This window comes from Podarcis tiliguerta (assembly GCF_965153285.1).
Source record: "Podarcis tiliguerta genome assembly, chromosome: 8".
In the NCBI taxonomy this organism is placed as follows: Eukaryota; Metazoa; Chordata; class Lepidosauria; order Squamata; family Lacertidae; genus Podarcis; species Podarcis tiliguerta.
In genome coordinates this window covers 39,117,124-39,142,669 of record NC_139541.1, presented here as the reverse complement: position 1 = coordinate 39,142,669, position 25,546 = coordinate 39,117,124, and the positions used below count along the sequence as shown (strand labels likewise).

The 25,546-nt window shown below is 49.2% G+C and overlaps 2 protein-coding genes across 11 annotated transcripts in view; one reads left to right on the top strand and one right to left on the bottom strand.

Annotated features, from left to right (window-relative positions):
- Positions 1-53: 53 nt before the first annotated feature.
- On the top strand, positions 54-10,948 carry CTU2 (cytosolic thiouridylase subunit 2). Of its 3 annotated transcripts, none has more exons than XM_083456501.1 (15): positions 54-75; positions 1,283-1,357; positions 2,045-2,123; positions 2,236-2,295; positions 2,480-2,540; positions 3,337-3,446; positions 4,314-4,618; positions 5,340-5,475; positions 6,268-6,399; positions 6,528-6,619; positions 7,808-7,911; positions 8,551-8,686; positions 9,312-9,372; positions 9,841-9,899; positions 10,702-10,948. In XM_083456501.1, the coding sequence occupies exons 2-15, from the start codon at positions 1,299-1,301 to the stop codon at positions 10,781-10,783; spliced, it is 1,476 nt and encodes a 491-aa protein (XP_083312627.1). In that variant the 5' UTR covers positions 54-75; positions 1,283-1,298; the 3' UTR covers positions 10,784-10,948. The 3 variants fall into 3 exon arrangements, with proteins under 3 accessions (XP_083312627.1, XP_083312626.1, XP_083312628.1); XM_083456500.1 differs by lacking the exon at positions 54-75 and adding an exon at positions 165-550; XM_083456502.1 differs by lacking the exons at positions 54-75; positions 2,045-2,123 and adding an exon at positions 166-550.
- Positions 10,949-11,467: 519 nt separating this feature from the next.
- The window catches only part of PIEZO1 (piezo type mechanosensitive ion channel component 1 (Er blood group)), a 109,795-nt gene continuing 95,716 nt past the window's right edge, over positions 11,468-25,546 (bottom strand). For 5 of the 8 annotated variants that reach the window (XM_083456439.1, XM_083456438.1, XM_083456443.1 and 2 more), the window contains 15 exons: positions 24,069-24,327; positions 22,731-22,919; positions 20,948-21,194; positions 20,536-20,647; positions 18,651-18,798; positions 18,148-18,362; positions 17,231-17,389; positions 16,906-17,053; positions 16,126-16,314; positions 15,278-15,370; positions 14,900-15,072; positions 14,167-14,289; positions 13,677-13,756; positions 13,178-13,376; positions 11,468-12,444 (listed from right to left, as the gene is read on the bottom strand). In XM_083456439.1, the coding sequence (XP_083312565.1) occupies positions 12,195-12,444; positions 13,178-13,376; positions 13,677-13,756; positions 14,167-14,289; positions 14,900-15,072; positions 15,278-15,370; positions 16,126-16,314; positions 16,906-17,053; positions 17,231-17,389; positions 18,148-18,362; positions 18,651-18,798; positions 20,536-20,647; positions 20,948-21,194; positions 22,731-22,919; positions 24,069-24,327 (2,584 nt within the window). In that variant the 3' untranslated portion in view covers positions 11,468-12,194. Of the gene's footprint in view, positions 12,445-13,177; positions 13,377-13,676; positions 13,757-14,166; positions 14,290-14,899; positions 15,073-15,277; positions 15,371-16,125; positions 16,315-16,905; positions 17,054-17,230; positions 17,390-18,147; positions 18,363-18,650; positions 18,799-20,535; positions 20,654-20,947; positions 21,195-22,730; positions 22,920-24,068; positions 24,328-25,546 lie in introns of all 8 variants that reach the window. The other 3 variants (XM_083456441.1, XM_083456442.1, XM_083456444.1) reach the window with 1 other exon arrangement.

Here is a 25,546-nt window from a genome sequence, read left to right as displayed (position 1 = left end):
CGCGGCCGTCGCGGCGCTTAAGGAAGTGTGGAATGTAGACTGTGCATAGACTCGCACTCGGATCCTAGCTTCCGGGTTCGCTTCATTATTTATTTGCATGCAGTTTTGACTTTGAAGTCACATATTAATTAAGTAATTAGTTTTATATCCCATTTTCCCCTTTAAGGAGCTCTAGCCGATGTACATCTTTCTTCCCACCCCCATTTTATTTCAACAACAACTGAGTGAGTACTTGCCGTATGAACCGGCCCTTCCACCAGTGGGAATTTGGTTGGCTTTTAACATGTACGAACACCTAACACCCAAACTGCACCCGGAAGGTTTCCTCTTTGTGAATGTATAGACAGATCTATAGAGCAGATGGTACAAACCAGGGCGTGTGACGTCAGAAGAGTGCGCCGGGTGGCCAGTCCTGTTCGGGTTCTGAGCCGGGAAGCGGCTGCTTAGGGCTCCCCGCGCGACGGAGGCTGAGAGGTCTGGCTGCGATGTGTGAAGCCGAGGAGGGAGGCTGCGGAAACGAGACGCAGCCTAAGAGGGCACCCCGTGGCAGGTAGGGGAACGGGGTTGGGCAGGGAGTGAGTGTAGAGGAACGGGGTAGGGGTGGGAGGTGGGGTTGGGAAGAGGCCTTCCTGGCTTGTCCCGTCTGAGCCGCGACTTCCCACTAGGTGTTGTTTTTGCAATAGCCGCAGAGGCCACAACAGAAGTTAAGAAGGCAGGCTGAAATGATGTGAAAAGATCCACGTTGTGCAAATCAACATAACAGTTGTTGTGGTGGTGGTGCTATCTGCGCACATTAAAAGACTGTCTGTAGTAGAGTGTTTTTTGGCACTTAAAATAATAAGAAATGTCTTGCAACAGAAGCTTTGTGGACCGAGGTCTGCTTCATTAGACGTGTGAAAGGGTTGTATTCTCAGTTATTACACCTGGCAATTTAAGGCAGCGCTTAATGCATCCAGTGAAAGGGCTTGTAGTCCAGTGAAAGCTTCTGCGATAATAAAAATGTTGCAGTGCAACCTTAGCCATGTCTACTCAGAAGTAAATTCTATTGAATGCAGTGGGTGATATTCCCAGGTAAGCAGAGGTAGGATTGCAGCCCTAATCTTTTAGGCTGTTTGGTTAATATGATCATATGCCATTCTCCTGCTTGTAGAGCACCCACAGTGGCTTACACCGATAAGAAATGCTACACAACAATAATGGTTATACACTAATGTTTTTAATTCCAATGGCAAACAATACAAATTGTACTTTGGAATCTGATCTTCCTTTTCTCTCTTCTAAGCTGCCCCTCAAAATGCATGAAATGCAAAGAAGCTTCCCCGGTGTTGATCATCCGTGTTGGGGATGCCTTTTGCAAGTAAGTATGACGGGCAGCTGTGCCTTCTTACCGGGTTGGCAGCAGACATGGTTGTCATTTTCTGAAAGGCTGCTGTGGTCTACAACAAAGCTGCAAACCTTTTTTTGAGGGATCTGGCTGATCTTTGTTACAAGTGACAACCTCTGGTGTTGACTCACACAGCAGAATTTCAGTCATATTTCAGGCATATTTCTAGACCTCTTTAATCTCTATTAGAACTCTTTTAAAAAACAATTTGAGTTGCTTTTTCTCAAGAGCTAAACACGCGTGCTCACTGTCAGTCTGTCACTACTACCCTAACCCAGATGTTTCAACCAATTATAGTTAAGTGTGGGGAGGATCATAGCTTACACACATGTGTTGCATGCAGAAGTTCACAAGAGGCAGAAGAATGTGTTGCATGCAGAAGTGTTGCATGCAGAAGTGCATGCAGAAGTTCACAAGAGGCATGCAGAAGTTCACAAGAGGGTCAAGAGGCAGGTGATGGGATGCGGAACCCCACTGGAGACCCTGGAAAACCTATCAGGTGGATGGGAAATAGTCTGATGATATAAGGCAGCTTCTTCTATTCCTGCTCCTAAGCATAGCATTGTGGCTAAAACAATATAAGGCCAAGATGTTTGACTAAAATTGCGTTTCTATTGCATCTTATTGCTTTAATAACATGCATTTGTTGCTGATTCATAGGAGCTGTTTCAAGGATTATTTTGTTCACAAGTTCCGGGCTATGCTTGGCAAGAATCGCTGCATTTACCCTGGAGAGAAGGTCCTGTCCAGTTATTTTGGGGTGGGTGGGCGAGGGAGCTAACAATTAGAAGTGACAGACATGTTTTCTAATACTCCCTTGCATGCTTTTTATTTATTTTTATTTACTGTAGGTTCTGCTTGCATTTTCGGGCGGCCCTGCCTCCAGTTCAATGGTGCGGCAAGTGCAAGAGGTATTTCCCCATGACTTCCTAGCAGGGTAAAGACAGAGAATTTGGGGGTTTAGTAGAGTGGTTCTTAAATTAATATCATTTCTTATGCACCCTTCACCACAAGGTTGCAGGGTGGGTTATAGCAATCTAAAAATCAGTATTAAGAACAGCTTGAAACTGACCCAGATCTTCTTTCTCATTCCAGGGCTTGAGCCGGGAAGCAGCCAAGAAACTCCGCTTCAAGCCAGGAATCATCTATGTCGATGGTAAGCAATGCTTGCTGGGTGGATTCCCTTCTATGTTCGGGAGACTGAAGAGTCTAAGCAGAGGCAGTTTGTTCAAGGTGAAACAAACCTTGCATCAAAATGCTAGTACTCCTCTCCAAGGTTTAAAAACAATACTGCTAAAAAGTCTCATTTTCCCCTTTTCCTTACCTTCGAGGCAAACAAATACTCTCTTAGGGGGCCTGTGAAGGTGGCCACATCTTCATGGAAGGCAGGATTGGTGTGACCATTTAGAAGGGGATGGACTGTGGCTTAGTGGCACAGTATCTGCTTTGTGCGCAAAAGATTCAGTCCCCAGCATCTCTAGGTAGAGCTGGGAAAGGCCCTGTTTCTGAGACTCAGGAGTGTCACTGCCAGTCAGTGTAGAGGCCCTGCAGATGCTGCTGGACTTCAACTCTCAACATCCCTGACCATTTGTTCCGCTGTCTGGGGCAGATGGGAGTTGTAGTCCAAGGGCATCTGGAAGGCACGAGGTTCTCCACCCCTAGATGCGCCCAGGAGGGATTCACACACTGAAAGGCAGCTGTCATATTCCGAGTGCAATTTCTGTTGTCAAGCCTATTTTTCGCCATAGACCGTTACCAAGCTCAGAGTGACCCTTTGGGCATCAAAATTAATTTGGGTAAAGGTTTTGAGTGAGGTGGCTCTCCAAATGGTTCAGGTGACTCTCCCCCACGACTCTCCCCCAAGCTAGGAGAAAATAGGGTGGGAGTCCCCCCCCCAGAAGCCCACTCAGCTTGTTTAACTGATCTCCCTGATCCTCTTTCTTGCTGTGCAGAGGGAGCTGTGTGCAGACAGAGCCCAGGCAAGCGGGAGGAGATCCGCAGCCAGGTGGAGATGATCCTGCAAGCCACAGGGTTCCCTTATCACCTGGTGTGCTTGGAAGAGGTGAGGAAAGATGCACATGAGGAGAGGCCTGGGGTGCCGTGTCAATCTCTGACCTTGTTGCCGCTTTCTCATTTCAGTACAGTGGTGCCCCGCAAGACGAAAGGGTTTTCCGTTTTCAGAGGTGCTTCGCAGGACAAATTTCTCTATGGGCTTGCTTCGCAAGATGAAAATGTCTTGCGATTTTTTAGGGTTTTTTTGCTCCCCAACCCCTTTTTCTAAAGCGCTAAGCTGCTAATAGCCTTTTAGCAGCTAATCCACTAATCCCTTAAGCCTTTAATAGCCGTTAATAGCCCTTAAACTGCTAATAGCACTAATCCGCTAATAGGCTTGCTTCGCAAGACGAAAAACCCGCAAGACGAAGAGACTCGCGGAACGGATTCTTTTCGTCTTGCGAGGCACCACTGTACGTTGCTGTATTTTGAGTGGAGTTAGGAATCTCCTTAGAGATGCAGTTTGGCTGGTCAGTAACGAAATAGCCTTATCACTGTGGAAGCCAACTAGTCCCATAAGCAAGGTGCAAGAACAGACCCCCTTCATGACATTTTCAGGCTAAGGACCACATGTCAGTGATGAGTGGGGAAGAGACAAAAGCGGGCAGAGCAACGCATGCAGATCTTATCTTTGTGCAGGAGTCTGGTTCCCCCACTCCACCTTTTAGAAGAACGGAAGAGGATAGATTTCCCCATAGCTTAGAATTCTCAAAATAAATGTTATCATAGAACCTATGTTGTTTTTACAGTCCCAACACTAAACCAAGGCAAATAAATATCAAAGGGGTGTGTGGGGGAAACACTGATTTCTATGGTTAAATATCTGGTCCTGCTAGTGTTTTCCGTGGCTGACTGCATGCGCTCTGCCCTTTCACAGGTGTTTGACCTGCCAGGCTCTGTGCTGCACTCCATTCCCCATAGTGCCACTGACCACGGCGGCAGCTATAAGGAAGCTGTGGATGGTTTCATAAGATGGCAGCAGCATGAGAAGACAGCGGGGGACTCAGCAAGCTCCCTGGAGGACCAGCTGGCTAGGCTTAGCGTTCACGGATCTTCACAGCAGGAGGAACCGCCAGTCCCAGGAACTAGGCCTCCTCTGGTGCCCCATACTGAAGAACTGACCAAGCTCTTTGGGGCTGTGAAAACCCTGACTGCAAAAGAGGAGCTCCTACAGACTCTCCGGTGAGCTTCTTTGCGGAAGTGACAGAGATCATCTTTCCTTTGGCTAGAGTGCTGCTGAACGAGCTTCCAGTATGCATTGCTCTTAAAGATGGGCAGCCCAAGGGTGTTTTGGAGGCTGCATTCAGAGACATTCCTGTCACCCTCTTGCTGTTTAAATTAACCTGCTTAAGAGGGGATGACTGAGTACTAGATCCTGGCCAGTCCCAATAATTCCTGAATCCTTGGCAGCTGAATAGATGCTGCTAGCACCCCTTTGAGGTTGCAGAAGGGTGGCAGGGTTGCTGCAGGTAGAGCAGAGGCCAACCCATCCTGAGCAGCAACCTCAGGAGCACAAGGCCCTACAGAGCCAGGACCTAGAGTATTCTGCTTCACCCTCTCTAGGCTGCCACTTCCGGGTTTGCTTTTCATGGCCTCTTCACAGCTCCACTGAATGAGACAATTGTTGGCTGCTTTGCTTGGCAATTTGAGGACCAGCCACCTCCCCACTCCTCTTCATGAGTTTATACCCTCCATGAGTTTGTCTAAAAGTGGGCTAGACCAATTAGTGGAGGCTAAGGCCACTCGCCACAATGGCTGTGCATTGCGTCCGAATACCACTTGGTGGAGATTGCCAGTGGGGGAGAGTCCTGCTTGTGGGCTACCTCTTGGCCACTGTGAAAACGGGATGCAGAACTAGATGGGCTTTGGTCTGATGCAACAGGGCCTCTCCTTATGTTCTTAGGAACCACCTGATTCTGCATGTGGCCCGGACAAGTGGATATTCCAAGGTGATGATGGGGGACAGCGGTACCCGTGTGGCTGTCAAGCTCTTGACCAACCTGTGCCTGGGACGGGGGGCCTTTCTGGCTGCAGATACGGTGAGAGCAGGGGCTGCAGACCTCTATATGTTGGGGCCACAGAGGCCCATGTTTCTTACCCTCTTTGCCCTTTGGTGAGAGGTGCAAGCTTCAAGCTGAAGTGGGCAGTACAGCTCTTGAGGAATCCAGTCCCTGCTTCCCCTCTCCAGAGAGGACATTTGGGACTGGCCATTTCAGCAGCAGGCATCTGAGCTGTTAGCTAGCAGGAAGCCAAGACTCTGCACCCCACTCCTGGCCCTGAAGGTATGTAGAGCTGGAGAGAGGGAAGCAGGGAGTTGTTCCTGACCTCCCAAAGAGTTGCAGCACCAGGTTCTGGGACTAAAGCTTCAATTCCTGCATGTGCTTACCTGGGAGTAAGCCCCACTGAACATGACAGGGCTGACTTCCAAGTACATGTATAATGAATTGCATCAGAAGACAAACTGAAGTCTGTTGACAGCACTAGCACCACCACTGTGCTTTTCTTTATTGCTTCTATAAAAGGAAGAACTGTAGCTCATTGTCAGAGTACCTGCTTTGCATGCAGAAGGTCCCAGGTTCAACCCTCGGCATCTCCGGGTACAACTGGGAATGTCCCCTGCCTGAAACCTCTAGAGAGCAGCTGCCAAGTCAGTGCAGACTATGGTGAGCCAGATAGGCTGATGGTCTGACTCAGGATAAGGCAGGTTCCCAAGTTCCTTATTCTGTTCTTTCCACACCACCGCTTTGGACCACCCAGAGCTATCCTATCTCACAAACGGGGCAACGGATCAGGCACTTTCTGCACTGTTCACTTTCTCCTTTCCTTGAAAGGGCTTCTCAGACAGTCGCCACGGTGATGTGCTGTTCTTGCGTCCCATGCGGGAATACACTGCCAAAGAGATTGCCTTCTACAATTGCTTCTTTGGGGTGCCCACAGTCTTCACGCCTGCGCTGGATACTAAAGTAAGAGGGACCTACTTCTGGGTGCCTGTAGGGTGACCCCCTTGGGCCACCCCTTCCACCAGACCTCCTGGGAGAAAGTAACCTTCCTTGTTGCCCAAGAGTGATGCCCCTCTTCTCCTCTTCCACAGACCCCCGACAGAGCCAGCATTCACCGCCTGATTGAGAGCTTCCTCTACAGGTTGCAGTGTGACTTCCCCTCCACCACCAGCACAGTCTGCCGGTAAGCAACCTTCAGGCTGGGCCATTCTCCTGCAAGCAACTGCATGTCTCCCTCTTCTATGAGGACATTCATCAGCACTCCCCCCCCCACCGCCTCACCCCCAGTGGTCGCATGCTGATAATCTCCCTTCTGCCAGCCTGTTAGTATTTGCACCCATTGTAAGCAGGACTGTGTGCATCAGCGACAGTAAGTGTCCAGTTTCTGCAGGCTGAATAAACCATGCAAACTAGGAAGTTGTCTGTGTGCTTTTCAAACCTGTTGGAGTTGCCAGTTCGCTTCCGGGTCCAATTCTGGGATCTCACATTAGTGTTTAAAGCCCTAAACTACTCAGGCTCAACATACCTGAAAGACTGCCTCCTTCCCTACAGACCCTCTCAGGTGTTAAGATTAGCAGACGGAGCCCTTGTGGTAGTTCCTCTGCCCTAAGAGGCTTGGGGTGGGGTGGTCCAAGAGAGGGCATTCTCCGTGGCAACCACTAAGTTCTGGAACTCCCTCCCCATTGAGGTATGTCTGTTTCCTTCACGATACAGTTTCTGGCAGATAGTGGAGATGCGCATCTTTGCCCTGGGAGGTGTATATTTTTAGGAGCCACCTCATTTCTGCGATTGTAAGCAGTTTTAATACTGTGTTCTAAAGTTGTAACCTGCCCTGGGATCTTAGGTGAAGGGTGGATGATAATAATGATAAAAGTCCACTTATTCTTCAGGACAGCAAAGCCCCACATCTTGATCCCCACATCCCTTTCTGAGTTCTTGAGACCATGACATTTTCCTCTCAAGGGATTTAAAGTTTGCTTCAGCCACCATTAAAGCCTAGAAACTCCAGGTTGTATCCAACTTAATTTTACTTACAGTAGACCTGTTGAAATGACTGGACCTAAAGAAGTCCACTAACTCCAGAGGGTCTTCTCTTGAGTAGGCCTAACACTGGATACAACCCTTTTTAATCTTAAAATGAGTGTGTTGAGATCATTATTGCTTTCTGGCGGCTTAACTCTGTGCCAGTTCTCACATACTGTCTGCAGAATACATGCAGACGTGGATTGTGTGACTTCCCCATGTGATGTGAGACCAGCTGGATGGTGCACAGAAGGCCTGAGAAGCAAAAGCAAGATGGATAATAGGAGGCAGAAGGGCTAGCCATGTCTTCCCAGCCCTCCTCTTGATGCCCTCTCTATCCTTTCTGCAGGACAGGTGAGAAGCTTTGTGTGACTTCCCGAGAGGCTGACCCTGGTGGACCCACAGAAACACCTCAGTGCCTCTTCTGTCTCTGCGCCTTGGACACCAATGCTGGTATGTGGTGGCCTTGTGAACCTCAACCCCAGATGTTGGACTACAACTCCCATCATTGCTGGCCACTGGTCCCTTAAGCTAGGGATGATGGGAGTTGTAATCCAACAACATCTGGGGCCCCAAGGTTGAGAAAGGCTGGTCTAGAACAACCCTCTCCATCCTGGTGCCCCCTGGGAAATTGGTGGACTCCCAACTGCCAGGGGAAAGCAGCAGGAAACCTTATTTTCCATGACTTCCTGTAGACAAATTCATGAAAGGATAAGACTGTTCATGGCTGCTAGCCACAGTGGCTGTGTTGTTCTTCCACTGTTGGAGGCAGCATGCCTCTGAATACCAGTTGCTAGAAACTGCAGGAGAGGAGAGGGCTCTTGCCCTCTTGCAGGCTTCCCCTTGGCCCCTAAGAAGAGGATGCTGGACTAGATACGCCACTGGCCTGATCCAGCACGGCTGTTGTAACAGCATCCTTCTAGCCTGTTGTACCCATTGAACTCCCTGGGTACAATGAAAGCAAGACTGTCTTTGCTTACAAAGCTTAGCCACTCGGGGGCAACAGCTGAAACTCTCTGCCACAGAGGACAACGACTCAGCCGGCCAAAGAAGCGATGCTGCCTCTGACTCTGCTTTCCCTTTCCTCCCCAGTGGACGGCTCCTCCTTGCAGTCCACGGTTCTGTCAGAGCAGCTCTGCCAGAAGCCACTTCCACCATCCACTGGGAACGGCTGCTGTGGAGGGGCCTCGAATCAGACAGGATGCTGCAGGGCCCCTCTGGCGCCAAGGTAAGCAGGGATGCTGGATTCAGAACAGATACAACTTAGCCTTGTATGGCTGGGGTGGACTCCTTGCCCCCAACTTGGATGGCTTTAAAAAAAGGGCTGGAGGACAAAGGCTATGAATGACTACCGGCAGCAGTGGCTGGGCTCTGCCTCCACTGCAGGAGTCAAAGATGCTTCTGTATAGCAGTTGCTGAAAACCGCAAGAGGGGAGAGGGCTCTTGCACTCAAATCCTGCTTGCCAGGTTCCCACAGCCATCTGGGTGGCCACGGTGAGAAGAGGACACTGGACTAGATGGGCCATTGGCCTGATCCTGCAGGCTCCCCTTAGGTCTCTTGTGCTTCTAGACCAGGGGTGGGAAACCCTTTGGAGGGCTGCATGTCAATGGCCAGAAGCAAATGCAGGCGGAGCAACCAATGTAAATGTCGCCTTTGTGAAATTATTCGAACACCCCCCTCTATTCAAGGAAGTGAGAGGTATTATCCAAGTTCAAGAAGACATGCTCAACAAGCAGGCCAAAGCACTTGGGGTGGGTGGGTGTGAAGCAAGTTCACCTCTGCTGTACTAGAATCATAGACATCACCTGCCCAGACTTGATCCTCTGCCCTCCTCCTCCGTTCTCCCCTGTAGAGATTCTTCCCAGCTTCTCCCATTGCTCTGCTACAGCTGCCGCCTGACCATCAAAGACATGGTAAGTGCAGAGACGTGTGCAGCGCACAATTCCTCCTACTCTAATGCTGCATTTTTCTGGGCTGTCACATTTGCTTTCTGTTCAGAGGCTACAGGCCAGTTGGCTGCCTCTGTCACCACACTGCTGCTTCCAGACGAGTGGATGAAGCTATCCCAGTTGAGTTTGATGGGTGGGAGAGTGTTGCAGCCTTTGGGAAGGGGGAGAGAGGAGTGTTGTGGGCCCAAGCAGAGTACAGCGAGATAAGAGCATTGTCTGCCACTTGATTTGGATGAGGAGGCTTGGCCTCATGTGGACTCAAACTCAGGGCAAAGAGGAAAGGCCACCTACCCTCTTGTATTTTCTTTACCAGGCTAGGGATGGGCATGGGCTCTGCCAGGCCTAAGGGATGCTCAGGCATTCTTCACAGTGAAGCATCTGCTCTGAATTCTGGAAGTGTTCATTCACCCCAACTTCTTTCCTCCTCTGCAGAGCTCATTGGAGCCTCTCCCAGCCTACATCCACTTGGAGGCAGAGCGCCGGCGATGCAGGTACAAGCCACACACACTGCAGAGGAGGGGATATGTGCAGTGGGATACATAGTTCATCTCTGAATAGAAGCACTTATAGGAAGGGCAGGGAAGAGCATATTGAAGTGTGTGTGTATGAGAAAGAGACCAAAGAGATCTCAAATCAGGCTCATTTCTCCATGGAATCACTCTGGGTGGCAAGACCAGGTCCCAAATTTATTTAGTGCTGGGGATATACTGTTGTGCCCCGTCCCCTTACCAAAAGGTGCTCTTGAGACAGAAAAGGAAATCATGGAGTTTTGTGGTTGCGGTTGTGGTTATGTAGGTTAGATAAATGTGTATGATGAAGAGAAATTTGAGATCAAATCATGTATTCCTGCAGTAGCACACGGGGCAGGAACTATTACGATAGCCCCATGGGTTAGAGATGACCCAAGGGTCTGTCAAAGGCTCAGATCCTGCCTTGGCAGCCATGGTCATATTTGGTCAAGTCCTCTGCTCATCCCCAGTACCTGTCAAATGACAACCAGATAAGACTTAATGTTGACAAGGGTTTTATCAGACCAAGTTGTGAACTGCAACGCTGGTTTGCTGGAATTACCAGTCTCCATGGGGCACGAGGAGGATGCTTCTTGTGCTGATTCTCACTTAACCACCCACTCTCCCTGTTCAGGTCCCATCTCCACACACACACCCCAAACAGCAGCAGCTTGTCATAGGGGTCTCCTTTGTGACTTTACTAGCTTCCAGCCAGCTGAATGAGAGTTGCTGAGGAACCAGAAACGTTCAGGTGTAGAGACTGGTGTGTGTTTTGTTCCTGCAGGGCTGCAATGAAGCAAGAAATCCAGGAGTTCTTGCTTGAAGAAGAGGACAGTGATGCTGCTGAGGGCCTTCCCCTGAGCTGATGACAGGTTTGCTGAGCTCTGGAGAACCAGAGTAGAACACCCAATGCAAGAAAGCACCCCCTCTTGGCTCTTATTTGACCTTTTTTTCCTTCCTGAATTTTATAAATTTTCTAACGCAAATAAATTATTCTGAAGCCACCAGCATCTGGCTCAGTGATGCTACAAGGAGGTCTCCCATCATTTCAGTTGGTGCCAAGCACCTGAGAGTCCTTACACAACTCTGCCAGTGTGGAGAATCAGTGCCTTGCCAGATGTTGCAGAACTACACCTTCCATCAGCCCTAGCAAGCATGGCCAGTGGCCGGGAATGATGGGAGTTGTAGTTCTAACACATAAAGTGCAACAGGCTGGTGATGTTTGTAACCAATTTCTTTAATGGTTACTTCCTATCATACGAATCAAGTCCAGGATGCCTGTTGCGCTTTATATGTTGTAATTATTGCATCTGCATAACAAGGTATTGTATTAGTTTTGGGAGTTGTAGTTCAGCAATATCTGGAGGGCCAAAGGTGCCTTTATACTTGCGGTGTAAGTCTCCCTACCCTTCAGAAGATGGGGTAGTAAGGATGAAGCCAAGAAAAAGCTCTGTTCAAGGTGAGGGTGTATCACCTCTTTCCCACCCCACCCCCAAGTTCACCCGTGTCCCCATTATTCAGTATGCTCCAATATCGCTAATAATCACAGCTTTTTATTTTTAAAGTTTTATTATATAGATCTGTATAAATAAAACCACCTCCTTTAGGAAAAAAAGTCAATAGACTCCAGCCACCCCTTTGTTTCCAGCAGCTGGGGTTGGCACGTAGTGATGCCTAGACTATGGCACTCGGTTGTGGGGGAGGAGTGTTTGTGGCAATGTGAGAACAAGAAGTGGGGAGGGGGGAGAGAAGCTCTGTACCCCCAGATTCTTTTGTTTTGCAGGGGGAGAGGGAGATGCAAACAGGTTATTGCTGTGCATACAGTGGGCTTTTCAGCAGGATACAGCACCGCAAGTCAATCAGCAAATGGTTGCAGACTTCCTGCTTTGCAAAACACCCCCTTGTGCTGCTGTGAATAACCCAGGAGGGTAAGGGGCTTCGGAGAGTGCAAAGGTGCTTCCCGTTCAGCCGTTTCAAAAAGGGAAATCTGATGCAAAGAGTGACAGTATACCCCTCCTCCTCCTCCTCCTAAGGCAGTGGGGCAGCAGGTTTGGCTCAGAGGTTAAGAGGCTGCCCCACCCACAGAGGTTAAGTAAAGGCAGGTGGGGGAGAGAGGCAGTTTCCAGGTCCAGCAGTAGGAGGAGCTCAGCATCCTCTCCAGGTCCATCTTTAGGCTCTCCATCCGCCCCTTAGAGAGAGTGAGAGAGAAGGCGGTGTTTTCTCAACACCTGTTCTCGTGTCTTGCCGGCTGCCTGGCTCTGTTGTGGTAGCGGCTCCTCACTCTTTCTCGCGTGTCCACTTGATCATGGTCTCCGGCGAGCGGTAGAGGAAGATGAGCTTGGCGTACAGCTCCTCCTCCAGCTCCAACTCGCCCGTCTCACGGACCAGGAAGATGTCGTGGCACAGCTTAAGGATGCGGTCGACGCAGGGCAGCTCCTCAAACATGATGGAGTGAGAGATCTCACTGAAGAAGCCCCGCACGAACTTGCCAATCACCAGCACGATGGAGACGTAGAGGCCCATGATCCTGGGTGGAGGGAGAAGGGGGTTAGCCAGGGATCCAAGAAAGCAGCAGCCAGCACACGGCGGAAGCCACACCCATGCGGTTCTGCTAGGCAGGCATGCAAGATCAAACTACGCCTCTTTAGTTTTATCGTGAGCAACCCATACCCATCTGCTCAGAATAATGAAGTTAAGAAATGGCTGCTTTGCTAGTGCATTGGGTGGAAGGGGTGCAGAATTATTATAGCATTTGTCAGCCACTCTATATAATAAAAAGTGTCCCCGAAAATAAAATTCAGCACTTAAAAATGATTTAAGACTAGAAAAATGTAAAGCAGTGACACGTAAAATACAGAAAATGCTCATCAGCAACATACTAATCAGGACAAATCCTACCCATGCTACTGAAAAATGATCACCACCATAGGAGGCCATGTTAATTAACCAAAGGCCTGGTTAAACGACAAGGGTTTAGCTTGGAGCCTCTAGAAGGGTTCTAGGCATTCAATTGGGAACAAAACATTCGGGGAAGATGTAAAGCAGGATGGGGTGGTTCAGGAGGCTGTGTGTGGCCTCAGAAGAGTCCCAGGCGCCAGACAGTATTAGGGGCCTGTGTTTCTTCCCCACCCCTGTGCCCTAAGGTATGGGCTATCCAAGCCCATGACCTCTGAGCCAAAGATTTGCATCAGCGCCAGAGCTTAGAATGTAGGCAACAATTCTCCCATGAATGTAAATGGCCCCCTCCTGATGTTACTCACCCATATCCTGCCAAGAAACCGAGGCTGGGAGGGCTGACTTTGTCGTTGAAAATGACCATGGGCAGGATGTTGCAGTCCTGTTCCTGGCAGTTGGCCAGCCGAATCACCCACCACTCAAGGAAGTTGGCACTGCCGTTCTCAATTCCCACCTGCTGCCGTTTCAGTTGCACCTCTACGTCCCAGTAGCTGTCCTCATCCTCTGCCACGATATATATGGAACAGTGGACAGAAACTTTGAATGAGCAACTCGGTCTTCATAAAGAATACGTGTTCTCCCATCCCTCCCGCTTAATCAGAAACAGGAGTGTGGGCTTTCTGGAAATGTTTGAACTGAACATTTCCCAAGTTACCAATCTGTCGGGATCGGATTAGGATGCAGGCTGAATTTTGGAATAAGGTGTTTGTTGACATCTCTAGGATAACTAAACGAACTGTTACTCTGTGTTTGCACTTGGCACTTTTGAACCCGTACATGGAAACAGAACGGAAACAGACTCACCTGGCAGCATCTGCTCAACAGGTTTGGCTTCAGGGCCATTAGGTGCACGAATGTAGGGAGGAAAGAGTTTGGGAACTTTACTGGAAGAAAAAAGGAGGAGGATCAGAGGAAGCCTTTAAAGGGTGCACAGAGCCACTCTCCCTCCCACATGCATGATCCCAGCCCCAAGGGAGGGTAGAGTCTCTGCTGCACTCAGGTCCTGCTTGTGGGCTTCCCAAAGGCATCAAGCTGGCCACTGTGAGACCAAGATGCTGGAGTAGATGGGCCCCCGTTGGGCCTGATCCAGCAGCCAGTCGCTTCTGATGCTCTTATGCTAAGCCTGCCAAGGCTCTACTGGGGAAACTTTGGTCAACTGCGAATCATTTTCTCATCCCCACTGTGTGGGGTTGCCCCCACGGGGTTTTGTTTTTGAGATGGGGGAGAGATTGGCTCCTTTCTTGCAATCCTTGGGAGTATGCTGGGAGGGCATGTGCCACCCCCTCAAACTCACACAAACTCGTTGTGGGTGCCTTGCAGCAGCCTTGCCAAATCTCTCCGCACGTTGTCTTGTTGCCCCAGCTCCATTGTGTGTTTCTCAGAGGTGTACTCCGCTGTTCCTCCTATGCTAAGGTTCCTGAAGGTTTTGGGGGTGGGAGTAAGGAAAAGAGGAAGAGACAGAGAGGTATTAATGTTTCAAATCCTTTGTCATCTGTTTTGTCTTGCCCACGCTGAGCCTTTGGTGCAATTAAGTGTTCAGAACACACCAAGAAGATAACCCATTAAAAAAATGAGGCTAAAGTGTCTTGGTCAAAGTTAACTAGGAAGACTGTTAGGAGATGGAGAACCATTTTCAGCTCAGGGGCCCTTTACAGACAAGCTTCCAGGGACCACAGGCCAGTGGTGGGCAGGATGCGAGAGGCAGAAGAGGGCAGAGCAATGAATGTATCTCTCGTCTTTGTACCACAGGCTGTATTCCAGCAGGGCTCTCTATGTACCAACACTTCTCCATCTAGGAAGCAAGAGGCATCCTCAGACTCTTAAGGACACATTCCAGCCAGTCAAAGGCACTTGGAGAGGGTGCAGAACATGGCCGGGGAGTGGGAAATTACTGCTGCTTGATTACACTGCGAAGTATTATTCACAGCAACGCGTACTGTGCAAGCCTACAGCCTGAGCCAGCAAGGTGTTTCTTGTTGCATGCCCTACCGAGACACCATAATCCTAAAATCTCCACCGTGACATACCGCTGGAAGTTCCATGTGAAGCGCAGGGTGATGGCGGAGGAGCCATTATGCAGCTCTCGGTACAGCTGCTCCCGGCTGGGTGGGCTGATGCTCCACAGCGAGCCCGAACTGCCCTCAATGCGCGCCGTCACAATATCTTCGTAACTGTAAAGGGTGATGAACTGCATGGCCACCTGGGGGCAGGAGAGAGCCCCAGAGTCAGGGTGGTATGCCACAACGCACACACAACCAGTTTACCCATAAAGCCTCCTTTTCTTACACAGCACCAGCACAGAACATGAGGACTGGGAGGACTCCTGCTGCTGCTACTGCTATGGCCACATGCCTGGATGCAGAGGGGAGCTCTCTTCCCATTCCCAGTTTCCTTAGGAAACTCACCGGCTGCCGCACAAACTCGTTTGTTAACGCATCATAGTCCTTGGGGGTGAACTCTTGGATTGACTGCTGTTGGGCGCTCATGGTGAAGAGAGGCTGCAAAAGAAAAAGGGTGAGAGGGAGGAGGGGGTTGAGAACTCCTCATGCCAGCAGAGCTGCTCCAAGCAAACAGCCCTGCCAGATCAGGCAATCTAATCCGGCAGCCTCTTCCCCACAGATGTCAGCCAGATGCCCCAATGGGAAGCAGGGCTTGAGTGCATTAGCCGTCTCCCTTCTGACACTAGAGGCCATTGATAGCTTTATCCTCCGTGAAACCAATCCTGGAACCAACGACATACAGAAACGGACCATGGACCTCCCCACACCAGTATCAAGTTTTAAGCGATCCAGATGGTGGGTCTGCTAAGGAGTGGACAGCAGGAGGGGCTGTCGGAATGCAGACCAGAATGACCATATCGTTCAAGCAGGAGAACCAGGCCACGCCATCGTCAGCAGCCTCTCCCGAGATAGGGCCCTCCAGACGTTTTGGATGGCAGCTCAAATCAGCCTCAGTCAACTGGGCTCGGGAAAGGCTGTTCCGACAGGGTAAGCCAAAAGGCCACCGGGTTCTTTTGGCAGGTTTGACTCGGCAGACAAAAACCCTCCCTGCACATGGTAGTCAGTGTGGCTTCTGACTGGTGCTTTAGAGAGAACGGCTCAGCGCTAGCTCCCAGTGAAGTGGGCCGTGCAGCTATTTCTCCAGCTGACAGCAGGTGCTGCTACTGCATTATTCACTGTGAGGCAGAATCACCCTTCTGAACCGGACAGATGAAGACACCCAGTGGGTCCGGCCCGTGCTGTCCTCTTCCTACCTCGTAGCCTCCCAGCTTGAGGGTGACGGTGACGTCAATGGGGTGGTTGACCACGCCCACCACGGAGCGCACGAGCGACATGAAGAGCAGCGGGAACCAGATGATGCAGATGAGGAAGAGGATGATGAGGCCCCCCATGCCGTACTTTACAATCTTCTTCTTCTTCTGCCCCTTGGGCTGCGGGTATTTCTGTAGGGAGGGGTCAGAGAAGCATAAGGACGAGGCCCACGTGGTTAGATGGCCGCATCCTGGCCAACCGGAGAATAAAAGCTCATCCGGAGTTCCTCCTTTCTCATCATTCAACCTCCCGCCAGCTGCTCTCGTTTCTATTTATTTGATAAACTTTAGACCTCTTTATTGTAAAAGAAAACCCCTCAAAGCAGTTTACAAAAAGAATAAAACAACAAAAGTATCAGTAAAATAACAGTTAAAAGCTATTTAAAACATTAACAAAATTAAGGTCAGTGAGAAGCTAAAGCCAGATTACAGAGAAGCTTCTACATGTCTGGATAGACTCGCCCAAACAAACACGTTTTTAGCAGGCACCAAGAAGAGTACGGTGAAAGTACCTGCCTGATGTCAATAGGCAAGGCGTTCCAAAGTGTGAAAATTCTTACAAATGTGGGACCAATATGATGTGGCACTTGTAACAGTGCCAGTGCCATAAATCAAAGTGGCCAAGGGTGTATATATGGGGCAAGTTTTTACACTCTAGGGGAGCGGTGGGAGAGGTCAGACCCACCCTCGCCGCCTCCTCCTCCTCCACCATTCCAGCCCCACCTTCTCAGTCTCGCGGCTGCACTTGATGATGAAGATGTTGGCATAGATGTCTTCCACACACATCCAGTTGGAGAGAGACAGGGTGGTGTCCGTCCAGACCCAGTCCATGACGGCCCGCAACTCCACCAGGAAAGGCACCAGGCGGAAGCTGTCAGAGGAGAGAGGGGCGTTCAGGTCCTGTGCACCTTGATCTCTAGTCCCTGAAAAGCAGCTTTTCTGCTGCCCTAACAAAGCCTGATCATACTGAACTTGCTCTCTTGCCTCTTTCCCCTGACTCAGGCTCCCCTCGCCCCACTCTGGGAGGACCCTGGGAACTTGGCCTTACCCTTGGAAGAGAAAGAGGTTGAGGTGGTTGTACTTCTTGGTGAGGAAGTTCCCCAGGATGCGAGTAGGGTAGCCGCAGCGGATCTGGTAAGCCGACAGAGCGAAGTAGATGCATTTCACAAAGTACCACAGCTGGGCCACAGTATTCAGGTTGAACATCCTGGGGAGGGAAATCACAATTGGGGGAAGGAAGGGGGGCACATTTCAGGGCTGGTTCTTCCTTTTTCTTTTTTAAAATGTATTTTATTGCTTCTCATAAGGAAACATCAATGATATAGAAACAGGTAAATTCCTCCCAGCCCCTTACCGACCCACGGAAGAACAAGCAGCAGAAAAACATTTGAGGACATCCAAACTAGAATAAATTAAGAGTTCCAATGGCAGAGGCGAACAGCCGCTTCAGACAGCGTTCTGCAGTCTCAGGGAGGCAGACAACAAAGATCTTGAATATGCCCCTTAATGTATTCCATGAGTAGGCTCCAAGTAGCAAAAAAGTCAAAAAAGGTTTTGCCTTTCTTCTGGCCAATTTTTCAGCTCAATGCCAATTTTTCTGCAAGCACAATATGAATAGATCCATGGAGCCTTTGCTTAAAAGTTAAGTTGACCGCCAGCTTCCAGGTTTTTGCAGTTTCTAGATTAACAGCCAGTAACGTGAAGAATTTTAATGTTTTGTGTACGTACTACTCATTGCCCCTCCATACATTAACTAATTGTGTAGCAAGAACTGTCTGACTCGTTGCAGCAATAATTTCCTTAAATATCAAAATGCAATATGCAGCTAGGGTCTGGTCCTTCTTCTGCCCACAAGTTTAGAGGATGGTAGAGGTCTGGGGCTGTGCCTGTACTGTGAATATATATAGCATATCATTCTATTAATACATAACGGATAACAGGCAGACAGATAGCTAGGCCAGGTACCTCTCAGTGACTGCAGGCAAGATGAAGAACATCCATACGTGGATGCCAAAGACCAGGAAGACCTGGAAGACCAGCTTGCCCAAGACGCTCTTGCGGAGGTAGAGAGCCCGGTCGATGACCATGGTGGAGAACTGGATGAGCAGCATTACCAGGAAGGCCTGCGGCACCTGGTCATCTGAGAGGGAGGAAGTGATGTCGGCCGCAGCAGAGTGTTTCTGGGGAGAAAGGGAAGGCTGTGCTGGGAGGTGTTTGGCAGATTAGCAGGAGGAAGGGAATACCTCTTGCCTGGGCGGCTGTTGTCCAGATCTGCCCCAGGATATGGAGGACAACACTTGCTTGGGGATTCCCAAGCACAGAGTCATATCCAACTTAGAACAGACCCATTGAAATGAGTGGACTTGAGCTGGTCGTGTCCATTGATTTTACTCTGCAAATTACCATGTCTGTTGGAGGCACTGTGTGAATTAAGTTTGCTAACAAATAATTGTGACGGTCCCACTTACCCCAAAAGCCCAGAAACCAAAGATGATGATGATGAAGTCGACCACATCAGCAAGGAACATGAGGGCATAGACATCGGTGGCAGCACGGTATTTGCTGTGCAAAATGTCCTGGAAGAACCGCTGCAGTGGTTGGAACATGCGCTCTGCTCTGGAGGGAGAGGGAGGCGGGGAGGATAAGGTGTAGGGCTGATGCCTTTGCCACTTGCCACTTAATGCAGAACCACCACTTAATGCAGAACCAAATCATCTGCATGAATATCAGGATGGGATGTAGCTTTCCACATGCAGAAAATGTCAGGCCAAGTCCTTGGCTTCCCCAGGCAAGACAGGGACAGACTCCAGAAAACCCAGAGCCACTGCCAGTCAGTGTAGACATTACTGAGCTTGATGGACCAATGGCCTGACTCAGTATAAGGCAGCATCCTATGCTCCTAAGAATGGTAAGGCTAGGCTTACTGAATTTATGTATTGCTTCACACACACACAAACACACCCCTGAAGCAAGGAAAATATGAAGTAATAAAATCACATTAAATTATTAAAACCAAATTGGACCATAGCTAGGGTTGCCATATTTCAAAAAGTGAAAATCTGAACCCAAGAGTTGTTGAGCTTTTTTGAAGTTGTTGAGCTATTTTTTAAGGAAAATCGCTTCCGACATGGGTTGCCATACATCTGGATTTCCCCGGATGTTTTTAGCGATTTTCGCTGGGACACTACTTCTGGCCACAATATTCTGGCGCTGTCTGGGAAATTCTGGACATATGCCAACCCTACCATAGCAGAACCACATGCTTAGCAGGCAGAAGGTTCCCAGGCTCAGCCCTTGGCATCTCCGGTATGCAAAGGATTGTGGAACAGTGATGGGGAAGACCCTTTTCTGCCCAAGACCCTGGAGAGAAACAACTACAGTTGGCACAGACGGTATCAGATGGAAGAAGAGGCTTGCTCAACATAAGATAGCCATGTGGGTTGTGGAGAGGGCAGGTGGAGCATGCAAAAGATCCCAGGTTTTATCCCAGGAACTTCCAGGTAAAAGGACCCCAGGAAGCATCAAGTGATGAGAAAGACCCCGGAAATGAACCTGGAGAGCCATTGCCCAGCATTAGAAGAGGCCTGCTAGATTAGGCGCAAGGAGGCCCATTGAATCCAGCATCCTGTTCTCAGAGTCACCAACTAGATGCCCCAGTGGGAAATCCATAAGGAAGACTGATATTATTCAGTGGAGGTAGAGCATAGCCACCACAGCTAGTTGCCCATCTGGTCCAGCATCGTCTTGTTACCGTGGCCACACAGATGCTTGTGAGAAACCTTCAAGGAGGACCTGAGAAGAACAGCACTTCCCCCCTCCCCCTGGTGATTTCCCAGCAGTTGGCAATCAGAGGCTTACTGTGTCCAACAGTGGAGGTAGAACATCATTATGAATATATTGCTTTTCAAGAAGAAACGCCAAGGCGGTGTACGAACCAATAAAAGCCAACAGAAAAATAGCAGGAATAAAACCATCTATAAAAATGCAATTACCCACAATTAAAAATGCATAGTAGAACAACTACATTTAAATGTCCCTAATTAAAATGTATAATTAACAAGCCCAATAAAAGAGCAAAACGGTTAAAACAACAATCAAGGCATGACATTCAAGTGGCTAGAAGCCATTGACAGTTTTATTCATCAATTTTGGCCAATCCTCTTTTAAACCCATCCAAGTGGCTATAAAATTAGAGGGAAGAACGCTGAGTCAGATGGAGAAAGAGGCTGCCCTGGCATTTGGTAGCTTTTCACATTCATTTGCTCCGTGTGGCAACCTGCCTCCTGGAGGGGAGAGCCAGCTCCAAGCCCGTTGCCCCCAGCCCCCTCCCCAAAAGTCCACATTGTCACTTACGCAGAGACGAAGAAGCTCTTCACTCTGAGTCCAGCAGACTTCAACTTCTCCTTGGCTGGGCTGGACTTCTTGTCCTTTTGCTTCGGATCCTGCTCCTCCCCCTGCTGCTCCTCTGAGGTTGGAAACAGAAGGGGCAGGGAAATAAGCAAGCACTGGCCTCACCTCCTTGCTTCAGTGTCAGCCTGATATGGCCTAACAAGACCCCCTCTTCTTCCCTGCATCCCAACACAATCTCAGGGGGTTTTCTTTATTTGATCTGACCAGCTTTAATCTGTGAGCTCCAAGCAGGTCTTGAAATGTTTGACAAGGTAGTTTAGATATGTATTTTTGATGCACTGTTGCCCCCAGACCTGGTGAGGCTGGGAACAAGCATTCCTAAAGGAGTAAGGATAGGTGCCGTCCCCCCACCTACCTTCCTCTCCCTGCTCTTTCAGAGCCTTGCTCCTTTTCTTCTTCTTCTCCTTTTTCTTCCGGAACCGTGAGCGGATTCCCTTGGGCACCTCAGGCTCCGCCTCCTGATCCACCACGGTTTCTGCCCCAACGTCAGCTTCCACCAAAGTCTCAGCCACCTCTTTGCTCTCGGTGGAAGCCACAGGCTCTGCTGCTTCAAGAGGATGTTTGGCCAGGACTTCTTCCTCGTGATCCCACAGCCCGTAGCTCTGTCAGAGGACAGGCAGGCAGGTAAGTTCAGAAAGGGTTTGGGAAGCAGAAACCAACCTCATGCAGCAGGCCTATTTATTTTATTTACTTTATTTACAAACCACTTCATCTAAGCCGTTTACCTAAAATGGCACAAAATATCCATTAAAGGTTAACAACAATGTTAAGAAAACAGCAGACATAATAAAATGATAAAAATATAAATGAAATCAATATGTTTTAAAAATAACTGTGCACAATAAAATAAAATAAAATAAAAGTTTTTAGCTACTGCAGCAAACAGTGTAAGGACTGCACCTGCCTAATATCACGCAATGACAACTCCCATCACCCCTGACTATCAGCCTGATGGGAGTTGGAGTCCATCAGCTTCAAGAAGGCACTATGCTGTCCACCCCAGGACTCAGCTCTCACACTGCACTCAACTCCATACCAAGCCTGGTAGAAACAAGCTTTCCCTGCATCTGTTGCTATAGCTACCAGGGACTGCCCAGGTACCACTTTCTGCAACAGGCTACTCCAGGTCCATCCTACAGCTTTCCTAGGTTAGGCAGAGGGGGCTCGCTTCTAGTCAAGAAGTTACCGTATTTTTTGCTCTATAAGACTCACTTTTTCCCTCCTAAAAAGTAAGGGGAAATGTGTGTGCGTCTTATGGAGCAAATGCAGGCTGCACAGCTATCCCAGAAGCCAGAACAGCAAGAGGGATCGCTGCTTTCACTGTGCAGTGATCCCTCTTGCTGTTCTGGCTTCTGAGATTCAGAATATTTTTTTTCTTGCTTTCCTCCTCCAAAAGCTAGGCGCATCTTGTGGTCTGGTGTGTCTTATAGAGCGAAAAATACGGCACTATTTGTATACAAATTGCTTAACAGTTTGGGCCAGTTTACGTGTGGGACCACCTTAATCCCTTATGTGCTCCCTTGACTTCTTCCGTCTGTGAACCTGGCCCTGCTGCAAGTGCTATAGAATACTTGTTCTGCACATGGAAGAAATCAATCTTTTAGTGTAGCAGCACCCACACTTTGGAACTCCCTGCCTATTGATATCAGGCAGCTGTGTTGTTGTGTTCTTTTTGGTTTAAAGCATTTTTGTTAGGGCAAGCCTTTCCAGACATTTAGGATCCTGTCACACTCTAATCTTTTTGCTCCCTGTGGTTGAATTTAATTACAGTCGTACCTTGGTTGTCAAATGGAATCTGTTCAGGAAGTCCGTTCGATTTCCGAAAACGTTCGACAACCAAGGCGTGGCTTCCAATTGGCTGCAGGAGCTTCCTGCACTCAATTGGAAGCTGCGGAAGCCCTGGTGGACGTTCAGGTTCCAAAGAACGTTCGCAAACTGGAACACTCACTTCTGGGTTTGAAGCGTTCAGAAGCCAAAACGTTCAACTCCCAAGGCGTTCGACTTCCTAGGTATGACTGTATTGTTGAATGTTTTAAAAAGCCTGGTTTTAACTGTCTTTCATTGACAAAATAAAACAATTTCTTTGTAGATTGCTTCAAGGTTTCATTACAATAAAGCAGCCCCAGGATCCCTCTTACCAGGAGCAAGGACCGGTGGAAGAAGAGAGCCATCAGCTGGATCAGGTCGTACTTGATGTAGTTGTCCGTCTTCTCCAGGCCCAGGATGCGCGGTGCGAAAAAGGGCTTGCTCTCGTAGCGCACCAGGGTGGTATAGCTATTCCAGGGGAAGAAGCCGAACTGGAAGAGGTATTTCACCACCACCATCACCTGTGCGGGGAGATGGCAGGGGAGGATCAGAGCCAGGCTAGCCAGGGGGACGTTCCTGGCACCTCATGGCAGCAGAACAGTCACAAGGCTTAAGAATGTTTACCACAACGTCACACGCCGCCAGCCACCCAAACCTACACAGATATATATGTCAACAGTCTTTAAGTATAGGTCCAAAAACATCAACCTCCTAGGCTGATTGATATTGGTTTGAACCAAACCAAAATCTGCCCGTTCCTCGCTTGTAAGCACTTCTACTTTCTGTATACAAAAGCCCAGATACCCTTGTTAACTTGAAACTAATATTGCAGACCAGGGCTGGGGAGCCTCTAGCCCAGTGTTTCCCAGTCTTGGGTCTCCAGCTGTTTTTGGACTACAACTCCCATCATCCCTAGCTAGCAAGGCCAGTAATCGGGGTGATGGGAATTGTAGTCTGAAAACAGCTTGAGACCAAAGGTTGGGAAACACTGCTCTAGCCCCAGGTTCAAATGTGCCCCCCCCCAGCCTTTTTATCTGACCCTCAGGGCTCTGCCCAGCCACGCATCCCTCTCCCAAGCTACTCTGCTCACAGACCTTGCTTCACCCCCGTGCCTGAGTGTTTTTGCCTGGCTGGAATGCATCTTTGAACTCTGATACAGCCTCTCGCTTGCCCTGACAGAGAGGTGTGTGTGTGTGTGTGTGTGTGTGTGTGTAGAAAATGGCTCCACCCACTCTGGCATGTGGCCCCTGGAAGGTTGTCCAGAAGGGAATGCGGCTCTCAGGCTGAAAAAGGTTCCTCACCCTGAACTCACTAACAGGTTTTGAATAATCATTTACAATTAGCAAAAATTATATAATTTACAAGCAAATTTTTTTTTTTTTTAAAAAAAAAGATTGAAAAAGGTAATACGCAGGAAATGATATTATTGTGAAATAAACCAGAGAAGGAGGTTGAGGGAAGTCGGGGAGGAATGGGGAAATTTTGAAAGTGTGAAAAATATTAATTGTTATGATGTAATATTGGGGGGAAATGGAAAATTAATAAAAAAATATTTTAGAAAAAGGTTCTCCACCCCTTTTGTGGACAATTATTAGGAGGTAAGTTTTCATGTTCATCATCTCACTTCTATAAGACAGGAGGGGGTGTCACAAGGATTTTGGGGGCCCCACCTCTGTGTAGACGATTGCTGTCATCCAGAAGCGCTTGCTGGGCCGCGGGATGGACAGCATAGCCCACAGGAAGACCAGGATGGGAAGGACCAGCGAGATGACAGAGGCCGTCACCATGTTGTTCAGGATGATGATGAAGTAGCAGAGCAGGTCCGAGTGGCCAGCCACAAAGTGGTAGCAGGCCAGCAGCAGCTGCAGAAAGCGGTTCTGCGAGTGGTAGAAGCGCTCAGATTCCTCCAACTCCTCGAAGGAGACGTGCCTGGAAAGCACCAATGGGAGAGAGAGGAGGAGAGAGTCAGTCAGGCTGAGCCAAAAGGGCTCAGCTGGGGTGGCAAAGCCCCCATGTTGTGTCTGCCTGCCTCGTCACCTGCCCATAGCCAAGGAGGTAACCCGTTTCTGCCACCCTTTATCAAAACAAACATCTTCCCAATTGTAATACATATATATGCCCACTGCATTCTCCCATCTGCAAAATGTATTCTAGTTGGCAAAACTTGCATCAGCTGGCAAATTTATTATTTGCCCAGTGTGGTGCAGAGGTTAAGAAGCATTGGCAGAAGGACCTTGGAGACCAGGGTTCAAATCCCCACTTGGCCATGAACCCCGCTGGGTGAACTTGGGCCTCTCAGCCTAGCCTACCTCTCAGGGTCGTTGTGAGGATACGATGTGAAGGAGGAGGGCCACACATGCTACCTTCAGCTCCTCAGAGGAAAGGTGGGACACTTACTTTATTTTTGTTTAGGAGCTCAAGAAGCTGCTTTATACCCAACCAGACACTTTGTCCATCCCACTCCAGGCTTCCCTCCAGATGGTTTGGATGACAACTCCCATCAGCCCCAGCATTCTGTGCCTGGAGGATATTGGGGTTGATAGGAGCCCTAGTCCAAAGCAGGTGGAGCATAGTAGATGGGGGAAGGCTAATCGAGCCTATTGTGCCTACTCTGACAGGCAGCAGCTCCCCAGGGTTTCAGATAGGGGCCTTTCCTATCCCTACCTGGAGATGTCCGGAATCAAGCCGGGGACACTTGACACATGATCTACAGCCCTTTCTCCAGAAAGTGATCCATGCAAACAATTTTCATTCTTCCAACCTCCCTGAGCACCTGCCTCATGGGGTGGGGAACCACAGGCCTGGGTGTGTGTGAATGTGGCCATCCAGGCCTTTTTATCTGGTCCCCAGGACTCTCCCCAGACTGCATTCTTCAATGGCCCAGATATACACACTCTCTGAGTGCTTCGACTGGCTGGAATGTTTCCTTGAATTGCGATAACAGCTCTTGCTTGCTTGGAAGAAGGACTGAGAGATGTGTGGGGTTGTACAAACCTGCAGAAAGGCTGGAAAATACCCTGCTGCCCAGAGGTAAGAGCCACACCCATTTCTCCACCCACTTTTGCCAATGGCCACGCCCACCACTAGCATATGACCCCACCCCTGCGGAAGACTGCCTACGAGGAAATGCTGCAGCCTTCTGGCTGAA